The sequence below is a fragment of the Schistocerca piceifrons genome, chromosome 1 (genome assembly GCF_021461385.2).
Source record: "Schistocerca piceifrons isolate TAMUIC-IGC-003096 chromosome 1, iqSchPice1.1, whole genome shotgun sequence".
Lineage (NCBI taxonomy): Eukaryota > Metazoa > Arthropoda > Insecta > Orthoptera > Acrididae > Schistocerca > Schistocerca piceifrons.
Genome location: NC_060138.1, coordinates 127,776,293 through 127,793,514, shown reverse-complemented (window position 1 = coordinate 127,793,514; position 17,222 = coordinate 127,776,293). Strand labels below are relative to the sequence as shown.

The following is a 17,222-nucleotide window of genomic DNA, read 5'->3' as shown; positions in this document are numbered from 1 at the left end:
TATACTTGCACAGTTGATAGAGACATGCATGAAAAAACTACATTAAATGTGGCAAGTGCAAGAGTGCTGTGTAACATTATAATGTAAAAACTGCGTGCTAGCATAATTTGTTTGGTCTGGCTATTGGTTTGAGCAAAGCACCAAAGGACAATGACACTTTTGTACAACTACCTTGCTTTGGCAGGGTATTTTACAATGGTACAGCAAATTTTTATTGTTTTGAAACACAGTTTTTGCCCTTGGGCAGCAGTTTTGCATTAGTCCAAAAAAGAAGAGTAATTGATGTCATGATTACCTATGAATGGAGGTAAGTAATATCTGATGCTTGTTTAAGTACACCTTTCATTAGAAAGGAAATGATCCAGAACAACTTTCTTGAAGGAACTGGAAGTGTGACCCAAACTTGAAAATTTCTAGTTACATAGTTGAATATCAATCCAGATAACCCAAATTCAGTGTACCCACATCTTAGTCATAATGTCATTCATTTCTGGATATGTCACTCTCTGCTAAAAACAAAAGAGAATGATCAACCTCTAGTTAACACATCTATACTTGTTATGATGTTTCCTACACCTGTATAACTACTCTGCAATTCTCTCGTAAGTGCCTTCCAGAAGGTTCATTGAACCAATTTCACATTAGTTCTCTACTGTTTCAGTACCTAACAGCGCATAGGAGAAATGAACATTCAAATCTTCCTGTGCAAGCTCAAATATCTCCTATTTTATTACAATGGCCATTTCTCCCTATGTATATGGGTGCCAACAAAATATTTTCCATACGAAGAACATTAGAGATTGAAATTTCATTAAAAGATCTTATCACAACAAAAAATGCTTTTGTTTTAATGATTGCCATCCCTACTCGCCTATCATACCCGTGACATTCTCCTCCCTATTTCAAGCTAATACAAAACAAGTTGCCCTTCTTTGAACTTTTTCAATGTCTCCCATCGATCCTAAATTCTTCTGTTGCATACAGAGCATCTTCCTCCAGCAGATAACAGTTCAATTTATTTGTCCTGTGTTTAACTTTTTCTTTGTTACTGTTTCTGGTATATGTTTTTTTCCTTGGGGATTAATTAAATAAATAATTGTATTATTTCAATATTTAAGATAAAATATTCTGTCACTAATTTCCATTATTTTTGCCACTGTAAGAGAAAATCATATTTTTTGATATGCAACGTTATTCCATAAAGTACTTTTACAAGCTATACAACATTCTTACAGGGTGAAAATTGTGAATAGTCTTCACAGGGTTGCTGCCAGATGATGTGTAAATTCCACATTATTTCCTCGGAGCAAATGGCCAACATCTTCAGGTGGTTGAACCTTGCTGGTGTGTATGTACCTAGCCACCAGCGAGGTTCAACCACCTGAAGACTATTTAGAACATATCCACTGGGAAAGCCAGAGAGTCACAACAGGGTGACAATTACTGAACTTCATAAAAAAAAACATAAATTAGTTACAAACTACAGGGTGCACAAACTTTATTCAACATGTAAACATCACTGCAGATACTTGGATTTAGGTTATGACATGTTCAATATGCCTGCCATCATTGGCGATGATGTGGTGCAGATGAACAGTGAAATTCTCATTACCCGGTGAAGTTGTTGTAACTGCAACCAGGATGGTCGCAGGGTAGCAATGATGGAAAACGCGGCGGGACCCGCGAAGAGGCCTGCGAATAACAACACAACGGAAGAGGATGGACATGACCAACGAAGGACAGAACGGATACAACCAGACTGAACAACAAAGTCACAAGGAAACAAACACATCCACTCGTACACAAACCAGGGAGTAAGCAGTCTAGCGCAAAGCGAGGTGTAAACCGACGTAAGCGAGTTTAGACTGACTGGCTGAGTGAGAGGCCGGCGCTTAAGTATGCTATTGGGGGTGCCGCTATTGACCGCTGGGACCACGTGTTCCCCTGTGGCGCCCTCATACTAAAAGCGGGCCAGGAGGCGCGTGCTGCCACTGCTTATGGCGCAATGGTGCAGAGACCTCTATGGGTCTTCAACGTCCATGACGTCTGGCGCGGATTCAAATTCCGTGGTGCGCGGTACCAGAGAAGTGTTGGAATATTGATGCTATCCATGACTTCCTGAATGCCTGTTTTCAGCTCAGCAATGGTTTTGGGGTTATTGCTGTACACCTTGTCTTTAATACAGTCCCACAAAAAGGAAATGCATGTGATCAGATTCAGAGAATATGGCAGCCAATCGATGCCCATACCAGTGGCCTCTAGGTACCCCAGAGCCAGAACGCGGTCCCCATAGTGCTCCTCCAGGACATCAAACACTCTCCTGCTCTATCTTGCATGAAGCACATCTTTCCGATCAGTAGTCACCGTGCCATCAAGGAATATTGCACCGACTATTCCATGACTGGACATTGCACATCACACGGTCACTCCTTGAGGGTGAAGAAACTTCTCGATAGTGAAACGCAGATTCTCAGTCCACCCCATCTGCCAATTTTGCTTACTGACAAACCAATCCAAATAAAAGTGGGCTTCGTCACTCAACCAAACCATACAGCACATACTAATACCCATCATGCCCTGTGGACAACCATGCAGTTTGAATGTCCTAATGCAAGCCATTCACAAATTATCCCGATTTTATTGCATATAGTTCAGTAACTGTCATCCTGTATATGGAAAGCTACATAAAAATTAAGATAACTTTCTAAATATTGTAAAGTACACTAAAACTTGTTGCTGTTCTATAACACATACTATATCACCTGATCATACATAATAAAATATACTAAATAAAATATACAAATATATATTACCAATGGAAACCAACAATTATTTTTACTTCCTGAAAAACTATGAAATTGTGATATACAACCTTCTATGAGGGAGTTCTTGAAATTACAACCTAAATATGGTTTTGCATCATATTTTGCACCACTGCTTAGCAAGAGACAGTCCACAATAACAATACTTGTCTAATGAAAATTTTCTCAGAGTAGCTACTGAAAAATATTTTAGTGGTAGGCCTGAGGGATGACTGGGAACAGAAACTTATTTGGTTTTACAAATTATTCTAGTTTCTCCTTCCTCACTTTACAGCTACAGTTGTCGCAAATTAAATCAATGCAATAGAGGACAAAGTTTTGTAAACAAAACAATACATTTATTTCTTTGGAGACGATACAGCAATTTTAAGGTGAAAACTTCGATGAAATGCATTTCTCAAGTCCACTTCTGCTTCCCTTGCGACCATCTGGATTTTTCTTCCTTTAGTTCCAATAACAAGCTTCTGAATTCGAGCGGTTGGGCAATATACTCCCACTACTGCTGTTATCAAATCTAAAACACAGAAAGTAGTTATTCTGTACATTGTTGTGATTGCCTGAGTTATCACTTAACTAATAGGTACACTACTTCTACTGCAAAAGAAATAAGAGTGCTCACATTATTAATGAACTATTTCTAATAGTGCATTAGTGCTTAAATGTTTTCCAAACTTGAAATGTCTCCTTGTGCTGTTACACACCTCATCAAAATCAATCACGTCAGTTGCAGTAGACATATCCTTGGGCTCTACTGACTAATCTTCTGTACAAGATCTGACAGAAAAGAAATGATACAGATATTTCAAATTTCTGCATTTACTGAATATATTCAGTTAGCGGTAGTACCTGACTTCAAAGCAGCATTCAATCTGTGATTATATAGTTCTGCATTCACTCCTTCCACTGATTAGCCATTTCTGTGAGTAGTTTTTACTTTGTTAATGCTGAGCTGGAGCACTGTCAGTTTGTCTTCTGTCAGGGTGCAAGAACAAGTCTGCAGTATACTGCTTGTCCTCAGTAAACTGATTGTCCGCTGCCACTAAATTGATCAACTTTGATGAAATCATAAGGACACAGTTCAAGATTAAAAAACTCTGATATGGCACTACAAATAGTTTCTTAGTAGCACACATTCTTTTCTGTCACATGAATGCATTACTGTTCATAAAATTCACAAAACAGTTTTATAGTTTCAGGTTGGATGTTGCATAAGGAAAACTTATACCAAATAAGAAATGTTTAGTAGGTGTTGGATTAATTTATTTTGAAATTCAAAATATAGTGACTTAATTATTTCAATATTAAGAAAATGGAATCAATCATTTTATTATATTTTGATATGGGACATACTCCTGAAGCAGACTACAGAGCAAGAGTTGTTCTATGTACTCACCCAGCATATCCTATTCCTGTCCTGTTATAGGCATACAGTACGATACTCTGTGAGAGGCGCACTGATGTATGTGAACACTGCTGCAACTTCTTCACTGTCTTTTATGTGGGTGTAACCAACAAACAACTGACCACTTGAATGAATGGCTAAACAAACTGTGGCCACTAACATAGCTGACTGACTAGCAGCAGAGCATGTCAATGTGCAAAATATAAGTCTGGTTGACTTTAATGGCTGCTTCACAACCTGTACCATCTGGTCCTCCCTCCCCCCCCCCCTCCCCCCCCCCCCAAAAAAAAAGAAACAGCTTCTCTGAACTGCTTAAGTGCTAGATGGAAACACAGAACTCATCCACTGATCCCACAAACCTCCTGGCCTCGATCTTTGAGATCTCTTGTGTCACATGCACTTCCATTTCTATTCATTCTCCATTACTCTACACACACACTGTTCACTCCTCAGTTGCTCTTTTCCTCTCTTCTGCATTTCCATCCAACCCACTAATCCACTTAAATCAAACACCACATGTAACCTGCCCTCCCTCTGCGAGGTCAGGCTCAGCAGTGCCACATTCCTATCCGGTTTCCTTACTGCCTCTTCTTTCCACCCATCACCCTCCTTTCCATTAACCCATCCCATTCCGTCTCTGTCTCCTAGTTCCTAGCACCTACTCCTTCTGACAGAGACTGGTAAGCCCCCCATCCCCTGACACAGGGTTCTGCGTGACTTTTCTGAAGTCTACCCCTTTTCCTAAACCTCACCAGTCTCTTACCTTCAACCCTATTCTTCCCCTTCAACCCTTCTGGCAGAAGAAGGAGCCACTGGCTCTAAAAGCTTGCAAACTTAAATACTTTTTATAAGTGTGTTCTCCTGCCACTGCTTGGTGACACTCTTATCTATCTGCTTAAATTATATGTTCAAAACTTGATTATTTTTGTTGATTTATTAACCTGTGTGTATTGCTGGTCTATTATCTCTCAGGAAGGACACTGAAAGTTTAGAAATCGTTTCCATCTTGTTTACAGGCCTATCCTCTATATCAGTGACCTCAGTAGTCAGTATACATAGTGAGAGAGCAGAATGGGGCATTCCGCAGAACTCACGGACTTCGAATGTGGTCAGGTGATTGGGTGTCACTGGTGTCATACATCTGTATGTGAGATTGCCACACTCCTAAACATCCCTAGATTCACTGTTTCCAATGTGATAGTGTAGTGGAAACATGAAGGGACACATACAGCATAAAAGCATACAGGTCGACCTCGTCTGTTGACTGACAGAGACCGCCGACAGTTGAAGAGGCTCGTAATGTGTAATAGGCAGACATCTATCCAGACCATCACACAGGAATTCCAAACTGCATCAGGATCCACTGCAGGTACTATGACAGTCGAGAAAACTCTGATTTCATGGTCGAGCGGTTGCTCATAAGCCACATCTCACGCCGGTAAATGCCAAATGATGCCTCGCTTGGTGTAAGGAGCATAAACATTGGACAACTGATCTGTGGAGAAATGTTGTGTGGAGTGACGAATCATGGTACACAATGTGGCGATCTGATGGCAGGGTGTGTGTATGGCGAAAGCCCGATGAACGTCATCTGCCAGCGTGTGTAGTGCCAACAGTAAAATTCAGAGGTGGTGGTGTTATGGTGTGGTCGCGTTTTTCTTGGAGGGGGCTTGCACCCCTTGTCGTTTAGCATGGCACTGATGTTTTAAGCACCTTCTTACTTCCCACCGTTGAAGAGCAATTCGGGGATGGCAATTGCATTTTTCAATACAATCGAACACCTGTTTACAATGCACAGCCTGTGGTGGAGTGGTTACATGACAATAACATCCCTCATCCCTGTAATGGACCAGCCTGCACAGAGTCCCGACCTGAATCCTATAGAACATCTTTGGGATGTTTTGAAACACAGACTTCACGCCAGGCTTTACAACTGACATCGATACCTCTCCTCAGTGCAGCACTCTGTGAAGAATGGGCTGCCATTCCCCAAGGAAGCTTCCAGCACCTGATTGAACATATGCCTGTGAGAATGGAAGCTGTCATCAAGGCTAAGGGTGGGCCAACACCATATTAAATTCCAGCATTACCGATGGAGGGCGCCACGAACTTGTTATTTTCAGCCAGGTGTCCGGATACTTTTGATCACATAGTGTATTTACAATTTTTACTGGTGTTCACGTCTTGGAGTATTTTGCTAGTTCATGATATCACAGTGTCAATTACACTAGAAAACAACAAAATTAACAGTGGAAATATAAACAGGAAATCGGGCACATCAAACTGGGATGCTGTGACATGGGATGTTCTTTACAGTTGCATCAACATTAATAACATGCTGCAGCTTTAGCATATAACTTTAAAAAGCAGTTTGGTCTGGCAATGATGACAGCATAACTGCTACAGATTAATGTCAGCAACGGAATAATACAGCAAACAATTTTCTGGTTCATGGTTCACAGCTAATAGGGTGTCAGTCATTTTCTTGCACTATTCTGTTTGTGGAGGCTACCAGCTCTTTTATAGGGGCTCACAAGAAATACAGGCCCTGCAATGAACTTGTGACACACTAATTGCCTTGCCCCACATACATCACAAATACCTGGCTACATCTGAGGTCAGGTGGGAAATCAGTACATGAATGAAAAGTAACCCACTAATATCCTAATTTTGTCATGTGCTGAGCTTGACTGTATTTAAACATGCACCTATGAAGTATTAGATTGGGGTGAAAGTGTCACTCTCTCCCCACTAAAGACAGTCGCTGAGACTTGCAAGAACTTTAGCGTCACTGCTGTGGTGCATGCCACAGTGCCTGTATATCTCATTGGCCCCACTCTTGTAAATATTACACGATGAATAAAGCAGAGGAGAGGAGACTGGGCTGTAGGTTGATAATGAGTTCACATGGAAGGTACCCATTCACAGTTTCCTCCAGAACATGAATGCAGCTGCCTTACCATTCCAATATAGCTGACATTTAGAACCTGCAGCAAAATGACACTTGTTTACTTTTCATGTGAGTCATATGAAATAATATTCTGTGTCAACTCACTTCAGGCAGGAAGTATATCCAACATAATATTTTTGTGGAACATTAATAATGTGTGTTTAAATTTTTAACAAGTTCCTTACGTGTGGATCACCAGGCTACATCATTCTTCTCTTAAAACCAGTCGTTCAGAATGGGAACAAAATAAGAGCTAGAGAAACATTTGAGAGGAAAGACTTGCTCAAATAATTTTGTAAGTTCCAACTGTGAACTCTCATCACATTATTTTCTACGGTAGTATCGCATGCTCTGTGTGTGATGAAGAAAACACCAGTTGCATGTATTCCATGTAGATATCAGTTATCTCTAGCAAGGTCTGTTTATGAAAAGAGGACTGACATCTCATGGGATCACACTGCAGAAAATAAGCATGTTCTTTGCACTACAATAACGATGCTGTGACATGCTGTTTTGATCCTAACTTATCAGATGCAGTGTCAAGAATTTCAGACAAACAAGGATCCAGCACCTCCCAGAAAAAGACACACTATTGTTGTTATTGTTGGAAATGAGACCCCAATTTCCCATCTCTTTAACTGCACTGTGACAATGGAAGGAGGGAATACAATATTAGTGTTAATGTCCTATAATGTTGAGATCATTAAAGATGACGAACACACTCAAATAGAATAAGAATGGGAAGAGAATCTGCTAACATCTTTTTCACAGAAAATATGCAAAAATTCTACTTTATTTGAGGAAACAATGGACCATCTAGATATGGATGGATGGTTGAAATTTGAACCTCACTGTTCCATAATCCAAGTCGGGTGCCCTAATCATCTGAGAAAATAAAGCTAAATTTTATGCATCATCGCAGTGCATGAATTGAGACAGGCAATGACAACAATTACAACTTTGGCAGTTACTGAGAGCTTTAAAACACTTACAACATATAACAACAACTATTGTTAATATAAAAAACTAATTATTCATTCTACATATGGTAGAGTATGCTAAATTGTCTTCTCTGACACAGGAAATTAATGAGTTCCACATGTCACAGTACTCAGTGCCTCTACTGTCTGTATAATTTTGACACAAAAGGTTTGGGAGACCCTGTATCTTCAATTCTTTGAGACAAACTGGAAGTCTCCACTCCATTTACAGTGATTGTCTGAACGCTTAATGCAAACCAGTGGTGAGGTACAATCAGTCCCAGTTTCATCTGAGAATTTACCAAATTTCTACCGGTGCATGCCAAGGCAGAATAGCCGAAGTGCTGGATTTGGCAGCAGCACACTGGGTTAGAGATTGCTCAGTAAAACTTTTGGGCAGAAAAACCACGTCTTGATGACATCTGGCTGCTGACTGTTCTCTCCAGTTCTGTAGTAACTCATTAACTTATGCACCTCAAATTCATAACTTTTCATTTTCCCATTCGTCCCTAAATTAATTAATGTCAATTGACACATCTCACAGCATGTTTTCTTTATGAAGTGAGCTGGGCTTTTCGGAGTCCATACAATATTCACCAAGATTATTTGTATTCAGTAACTATGCCTGCTACCATTTCAATGATTGAAATACCATATAACAGACTTCTGACACCAGCCTTTACAAATAACTTTAGTAAGAGGGATATGACAATCACTTAACCAGAACAAATAATATCCAATATAAATTTAAGCATTCTAGTGGTTATGATTAAATATCAACAATGTTAATTAAGAACTGTCCTTAAGCTATATATGTAATCAGTCATTAATCACTGGAAGACTTCTCACCTGGATAACATATGCTTGAGTAAAGTTTTTGTACAAGAAAATGCGCAAAGAAACATCATAAATTGCTGATGCACTAATGTTAACATATTATAAATTATATAAAACAACTGCAAACCTGGTGTACTTTGCTCCCTTTTATTCCATATCAAATGGTATATCATTTGGGAGAACTCCTCAAGTCAAGATAAGTGTTCTGAATCCAAAAGCAAGTAGTACAAATTCTTTGTGGATTGGATCCAGTAATGTCTCACATAAACACATTTAAAGAATATATCTGTACACTTATTCCTTGGTGAACTCTGTGGTAAGTAACAGGAGAGTTTACTGCAAAGCAATGCTTCTGAATTTTTTACTCTGTTAGTAATATCAGTTGAGGTGTTACATATCAGACATATTACTTGGTTGCTTCTTTCGCTTTGCTCACCCAAGGTGCAACCTTTTGCCATTAGAGGGCTCTGAATTGTAGCACGTAACCTGGCTGTGTGTAACTTAACTATGTCTACGCTTGAGAAGCAATATGCTGTAATCAAATTTCTATCCACAGGAAATCTGCCTCCAATTAAAATCCATAGAAGAATGAGTGTGTGTGCATGGTGATGATTATACTGACATGAGTAATGATTATACTGACATGAGTAATGTGTGATGTTGGGTTCTTTATGCTCATAATGAAGGAAATAGTGGTGCCAAGCTCAATGTGAGACAGAACATGGAGTGGATGACCACCTACAGTAATCGATAAGACTGATCAGAAAAGGAATTGATGAACACATCAAAGAAAATCATCAGATAACACAGGCACAGCTCTCAGGTAAGTGTGGCATATCACAAGAGTGTGTACAGGCTATTGTTGCAGAACTGCAGTACAGAAAACTGTGTGCATGGTGGATATCTCAAATGCTCACCCCTGATCTGAAACAGGGGAGATTGGACATCTGTCAACAAATTCTTTTGCATTTTAAGCATGAGGATGATGGACTCCTTAAAAACACAGAGACAGGTGATGAAAGCTAGGTCCACTATTTTAACCTCAAAATCAACAGAGCATCAATGGAGTTCTTCCACAAAGGATCACCAGTGCAAAAAGGTTCATTACCAAGCCATCAGCAGGCAAAGTCATGTCCACAGTGTTCAGGTATAAGGTATGGTGTATTTGGAATGTGTGCCTAAGGACACCACCATAAACTCTGCAAGGTACTGTGAGACCTTCATAAAACTGAACGCACAAATTTGAAGAGTTTGTCCACACATGGAGCACACTCTCCTTCAACACAATGTCAAACCACATATATGAGCGCTGCAACATATGCAACAATCTAACGCCTTGGGTTCACTGTCATCAATCATCTTCCATACAGTCTTGACTTGGCCCCATCCAATTTTTGTCTGTTTCCAAAACTTAAAGAACACTTTTGAGGACTTCACTTTGACACTAATGAAGTGGTGCAAGCAGGTGTGAGCTTGTGGCTCCATCAACAAAGCCAAACATTCTACAACAATGGTATCAACAAACTGGTCCCTTGTTGGAAGACATGTGTCTGTGACCATAGCAATTATGTTGAGAAATAAACATGCAGACATGGAGAATGAAGATATAGAATGTTAATAAAGTTTGTTTTATTTGAAAAGCTTTATGAGCTTTCACATAAAAAATTGAAGGCGTTTAAGTACACCCTTGCATACACATTTCTTCAACCAACTGACAATAATAGGAAGGAGAACACTGCGCATAAAAGCAGTTACTTTGGTCAAAAAAAATTTCTGTAATCAAGGAACAAACATTTTGCTAATTTTATATCAACCATAAACAGTTTAACAACTAATAAAGTACAGTTTAAGAGAATCCTGAAGGTCTTACTAATCATCAAATTTATCAACTCTAATGACTTGTTTTTCAGCAAAGCAAACTGATGGATATCTTATCAATGTGGTGTGGTGGCTCAGTGATAAAGTGCCAGATAACAGAGTCAAAGGTCTCAGATTTAGTTGTTCACTTATCACTTCTTTCACCACTGGTGATATTTGTTAATGTGAAAACTGCAGAGTTTCAATGTGGTTTGGAGTCTACATTACACAGTACGTCCCCTTGCTGTGGCGTTCAAGCCAACCACTGGATTGATGACGGCTTTTCCTTTTAATATTGCACAATGTGAGTGCAATGTAATATTTTACTTCTGCACATCTTAAGTGCAATAATATAATCAGTGTAGGTATTTGATGATGCCTGGCTAGGAATTATATTTCACACTTGCACATAAAAGATTTTGAAATGTCCCGCATCTTTGAGCACAACTTCACAAGGATCTAAGGAATAAATACTAATCCCAAATATTATGGCTCTTAAGTGAAATCTGTATTATATATTACAGTTTTCTGATATGTTTCATATTTTAGAGGATCTTCTCACTATTGGTGCATGGGGCAAAAAACGGATTTAATCTAATTCATCATTCTATTCAAAGATCAATGAAGTTGCAGCATGAGAACAGCTCCTCAAAACTTTTTTACCCAAAATGATGGGAGTTGGACTTTTTGAATTAGTGAATACCTATTTGGTTCTAAGACAGGCTCATGGCAGAGAAGCCCATACAGAAAGAGAACCCATTAATGAGAGAAAGTGTAATATAACTGGAATGGGACACGTGCATACAATTTGTTCACTGATAAATGTTTTCTCTCAGCTCCCAATTAATTCCTCAGAATGTAAAGCACACTGAGCTTCAGATCTTCTTTACCCCTTTCCTATAATTCTGATAATCTGGTTGGTTCCTTGTTCACAGCCATGTCTCACCAACAGACTTCACAACAGTTACTGACACATGCACAGGCTATATTGTAACCTACATTGTAACCAAGAAAGAGCATTGTGACTGGCTTTCGCCTTGAAAGCCCGATATTTATTTAGGGCTGGCTAAACTTCATGAGGCATTTTCTACTTACCTCCAGCTATAAACAAATGTAGTTAGAAGAATGTGTGAGAGTATCAACCTCTCTCAAAAACTAAAGCCCAATACTGAAAACAAATGGAAAACTACAATGTTTTAATAATAACTATAGCATACATAGACATTTTCTTTTTGTATGTGCTTTATACCGTGTAGAAAATGGCGAGTTACTGAACATTTTCTGTATTTCAAAATACTACATTACCTTATAATACAAAATTTTTCGTCTACCATACTGTATTAAAAACCTCACTCAAGCTTTCTTCTTGATGCATTGTAAGAGAAGCAAGCAGTTTTGTAACACAGAAAAAACTGGCAAACACGCGCACACACACACACACACACACACACACACACACACACAAACCTGCATACAATTACAAAATTACGTAACTATTGATATGACAATAATAAATTCTTAAGAATTTGTTTACATTGGCTTCTTACCAGAGTTACTGTCATCTAAATATTCCACTGTTGTTTTGAGATTATACGGAACTTCTTGAGGGAAGTGCTCAAGCAGTTTAGCTTTCACTGTCCGTGCTATTAATTTATTGGGTGAAACATCAGACATGTGTGAAGGTGCATACAGCCATTTTCCTGGTTTAGCTGCCATCAAAATATGGTCCTGCATAGATAAAATAGTGAACTGATGTGAGAAGACTACCGAATTTTCATCTCTAAGTAATTACTACCAAGAAAATATAAAATATGTATACACTATTTTTCAACAAATCATCTCTCTCTAAATTCAACTATTATGAACTCCACAAGATATGTCCTGCAAGTCCATTCTCTCTGCCTCTGCTTTAAAAATCCAAGAGATAAGAGCATAAACAGTCATTTTATATTTACCATAATTTTATCAACTCCGTCTCCACTAAGGGCTGAGACTATGAACACCTCACTGAAGTTTCCCCATCCTGATTTCTCTTTCACAATGTCTTTGACTTTAGCTTCAGAAAGTTGTTCCATTTTCTTTGGATTCCTCGTCTCTTTCCTCAGATTGTGATCTGTCAGCACATTCACTAACTCCAGCAATTTTCGTTTGTTTTTCACAAGATCTACCTGAAATGTGTTGCAAAATGACAACAAAAAAAAAAAAAAAAATGATAAATACATCAGGGACATAACTTTATTTATGAAAGACCTCTAATTTCACATGTTGTAGTTGTGTATTTGCTATCACATATGCGGATAATGAAGTAAAGTGTATAAAATATCATGCACTTTTAACTAATGCACTCATTATTTACAATCTGAACACTGCTTTATATTGTTACAAAAAGGATAGAGAGCCAGAATCAGTTGGAAGTCTGTCACACACTAAACAGTACATCAAACACACAAGTGTTTAGCCGTATCTACTACCATACATGAAAGCCTAATTATAACGTGAAAGACAACGTTCTACTAAATGTGATTCATGTGTTTCATATCACATGGGTTTTGAACCTGAGTTTACCACCACAGGTCAGTTATCCTTTTGGGTTTTACTTGTTTCTTTCTTTCTCCCCCCCCCCCCCCCCCCCCCCTCCAGAATCATTCCAATTGATAAAGTACAATTTCAGGGTATGTTTCTGCAGGTTATTAATAATTACAATAATAAATATACACATATACCAAACTCACAAGGATATGGTACAGTTGCATGTTTAATTTACCAGTAGGTAGATTGAGTAATAAGAACAGATTACAGTTATTAATAAATGAAAAAATAATGTATATGCAAAAAACTTTGATTATGGTAACTAGTGTCAGAAAATAGATTTTTAGTCCATCACTGGTTCGCGTCAATAGGTCATGACATATGCCTGAGATTGCCAAGAATTTGATATGTGAGCAGTGCTCTTGTTCACATGCCATACCTCTCTTACCTGGCTGCACACTTCCCCCACCGCCATAACATGCCACACTGTCTGAGCATGAGGAGTCGGAAGAGGGAAAAGTACGAAAGTGCCACATTTAAATGGCAATGCAGTCACACTGCAAATGACTCGATTTCATATTTCTCAACATCATAGATCACAAACAAAACAAACTTTCAATATTATTCAATCATTTCTGGCATGCTGAAGATGTAATTTTTATCGGGTACAAACTGTCAGCATATAGGCAACTGCAAACAGTTTCACAGATTTTTGCACTGAGGTTGGCATGTAATCTTGACTTCTTAGTTTCATAATTCAAAAAAGAAAAAAAACATTTCACACACATACTGATGAAATATTTTATGATGTTTGTAACCTCATTATGGAGACAAGGAAACTCTTCCAGAAGAAAACAAGAAGGACACCCCGGGCAGTTTTAATGTAAATGAATTTGTCTTTTAAATGTGAATTACAATACAGATCAATCGGTTCCATCTGCATATGCGCAGGGGCACCTCCAACTGAAACAGTCTCAAAAACAGATATACATTTGGCAGTGTCCTCAAAATGTTTAGAAAACTATCCTTGTAATTTTTTCAAGGCCACTATAAATTCTTCAAACCTTACCGGAATAGGTAGACATGTGAGGGCAGTTGATGTTATTGCAATTACAACAGATTATTTACTCACCATTACTCATCATAACAAAATTACCGGTATGCGAGTGCAGCCACAAGCAACAGCTAGTATATATATAAGATGCAATATGGTTTCTCACGCCCTTTCAAGAAATGTCCACAGTTTCCACAGATAAGGAAATTATGTCAGAGCAGAATGAAAGAAAGATTCATGGACACAAAAATGGATTTAAAAAACAAGAAACAGCAACACTTTACAACCATACAAATGTTTGGGTAGACACTTGTCGTCAGTTATGTAGTAACTAGAGCAATGGCAAAACGAAAAGATGGAGAATTAGCACTGATTTTCCTTTAATAAAATTGTTTGTTCCAAACTCCTGTGTTTTTCACAAACTGATGATGATGGTGATGATGTTTGGCTTGTGGGGGCGCTCAACTGCTTGGTCATCAGCGTCCGTACGAAGTCCCAATTTTTACACAGTCCAATTTTTCGAGCAAGCCAATCAAGCCACTGTCACGAATGATGATGATGATGATGATGAAATGATGAGGACAACACAGTCACCCAGTCCCTGGGCAGAGAAAATCCCCAACCTGATCGGGAATTGAACCCGGGAACCCGTGATCCAGAGGTAGCAACATTAGTTACAAACTGAGACCAAATAATAAAGTTACAAGGTGATAATTATTGAGGACTCTCATTACAGACTCATTAAAAATATATTGTTATATTCAATTCACACAGATTATATTATTATTATTATTATTATTATTATTGTTGTTATTTTTTGACACTCTAGATGTAAAAGCAGCAGCAGTCTATGACAACAATCATTAAATTTAAATTCAGCCAAGTCCCATAAACTGAGCCTAGCAAGGTGTCGGTTATCAAGTGGACACTGAGTTCTAAAGCACTCTTTGCTCATCTTTATTTCGACAGTAAAATGACATCAAAAAGGAAGAAGTTGGTAGTCTCTGTGGACCAAAAGTTAGATGCACTGCGTACAATGGAGAAAGGAAAACTGTTATTTGATGCTGAATCATTTGCAAAAAGTAAAGTTTACAGACCGCTCAGACACAGGTGTTACAATTATGGGGCTACAGTATGATTTATGATGAAGAAATTATCACTGTCTGTTCTTTTGCAGACAACAGTGATAGTGGCGATGGATTAGTTAACAAGGCTGGAGCTCAGTCTGAAGATATAACACACACAGAGACAACCACGCAGTTGGGCAAAATAAGTTTATTTGGAATGCCAGATGGAAACTGCTGCAGATGAACTATTGCTAGTGAAACACCTACATGATCATGTTGCACATAAACAACACATGAATCTATCTCAAAGAAAACTTAATGATTATGTAAGTGTACAAAATTCAAGTGTTTTGACTTTCTGGATTATTCAAGATTTTGAATTATCTGGATGATCCATGATCCCATCTAGTGCAGATAAACAATGTTTCCCAGCACCTAGCAAACAGAAAAGATAACACACATGTCCAAATTCAAATGACACCAAGCATTCTACAGCACATGCGACATCTGAATAAGTAAAACATATGTGTATATGTAAAAGGCACATCAACAATGTCTACATATCCTGTGAAGAATACAGCAAAGAATGAACATTTTACTAGTATGAGTGATATAGTTTTTTGTAACTGTAATAAAAGTCTTAGCGTGGACTGTTTCCCTATTATATTCATATCATTAATGAAAGTCTTATTTAGACAATGTGTGTTTTGCTTTATTTCAAAGCATCTTCAGCAGTCACTGTAACAATTTGGTTTTCTTACAAATTTGTTTGTCAAGATCATCAACAGTTCTCATGTTTTACATTACTATCTTTAAAAAGTATTTACATTATAATGTTTTTTATGTCCTACTTTTTTCATGGTGTCTTCCACATATAGGTGCTCAATTTTTAGAACATTGCACTTCATAGACACTGGATATATTTTTGTTTCCATGTTGTCTAGACACAATTACACCGATACTCTGCAAGTCCCCTGATGATGTGTGGTGGAGAGTACTTCTGATCCCACCTTCTCTGTTCCATTTGTGATTGGCATATGGGAAGAATTACTGTTGGTAAGCTTCTGCATTAGCTCTAATTTCTCCAACTTTCTCACTGTCTTCGTTTCACGAGCTGTAGGTCTCTTGCAGCATCTGCCACTGAAGTTTGTTGAGGATCTCTGTAACACACTTGTGCGACTAAATGATCCTTTGATGCAATGCTCCAGTCTGCACTGGACCTTCTATTCTATCAGTCCCACCAGGTAAAGGGCTTCTTTTGATGTTACCTGATTAAAGAAACCGCACAAAAAGATATCTGGAAGGACTCACAAGCTGATGACTTTTGTCACACAAAGGAAAACAAAAACAGATTTCTAGAATCTAGCAGGCTAAAACAGATTACAAAGGAGATGTTGAGCTACGGGTTGGACATTCTTAAACTTGGTGGGGTTGTAAGTCCAACCACAAGGTGAAATATTACATTCCATCCTGGATTTCCATCATTTGATTTTCACAAGATGGAATACCTTTTTGTACTCTGTTCCACTGGAGAGGATACTGAGCACAGAAATGGGGTTGCACTTTTGTTAACTCATCAGGTGACATGGAGGTGTGTATTCAACTCTTTGCAGACAATGTCTCAGGGCTTGCAATTATCATGTTTGATGTAATTTTTGCTCTGTTTGGGTGGAAGTCAAGATTTTCCCACTCAATACTTTCTCATTGCTCTGAAACATTGTAGG

The 17,222-nt window shown here is 38.4% G+C and overlaps 1 protein-coding gene across 1 annotated transcript in view; it reads right to left on the bottom strand.

The window, feature by feature from the left end:
- Positions 1–3,135: 3,135 nt before the first annotated feature.
- The window catches only part of LOC124789499 (GTPase Era, mitochondrial), a 41,575-nt gene continuing 27,488 nt past the window's right edge, over positions 3,136–17,222 (bottom strand). Inside the window, exons 4-6 of the mRNA XM_047256885.1 lie at positions 12,804–13,016; positions 12,396–12,576; positions 3,136–3,336 (exon numbers count right to left, since the gene is read on the bottom strand). Of these exons, the coding sequence (XP_047112841.1) occupies positions 3,161–3,336; positions 12,396–12,576; positions 12,804–13,016 (570 nt within the window). The 3' untranslated portion in view covers positions 3,136–3,160. The remainder of the gene's footprint in view (positions 3,337–12,395; positions 12,577–12,803; positions 13,017–17,222) is intronic.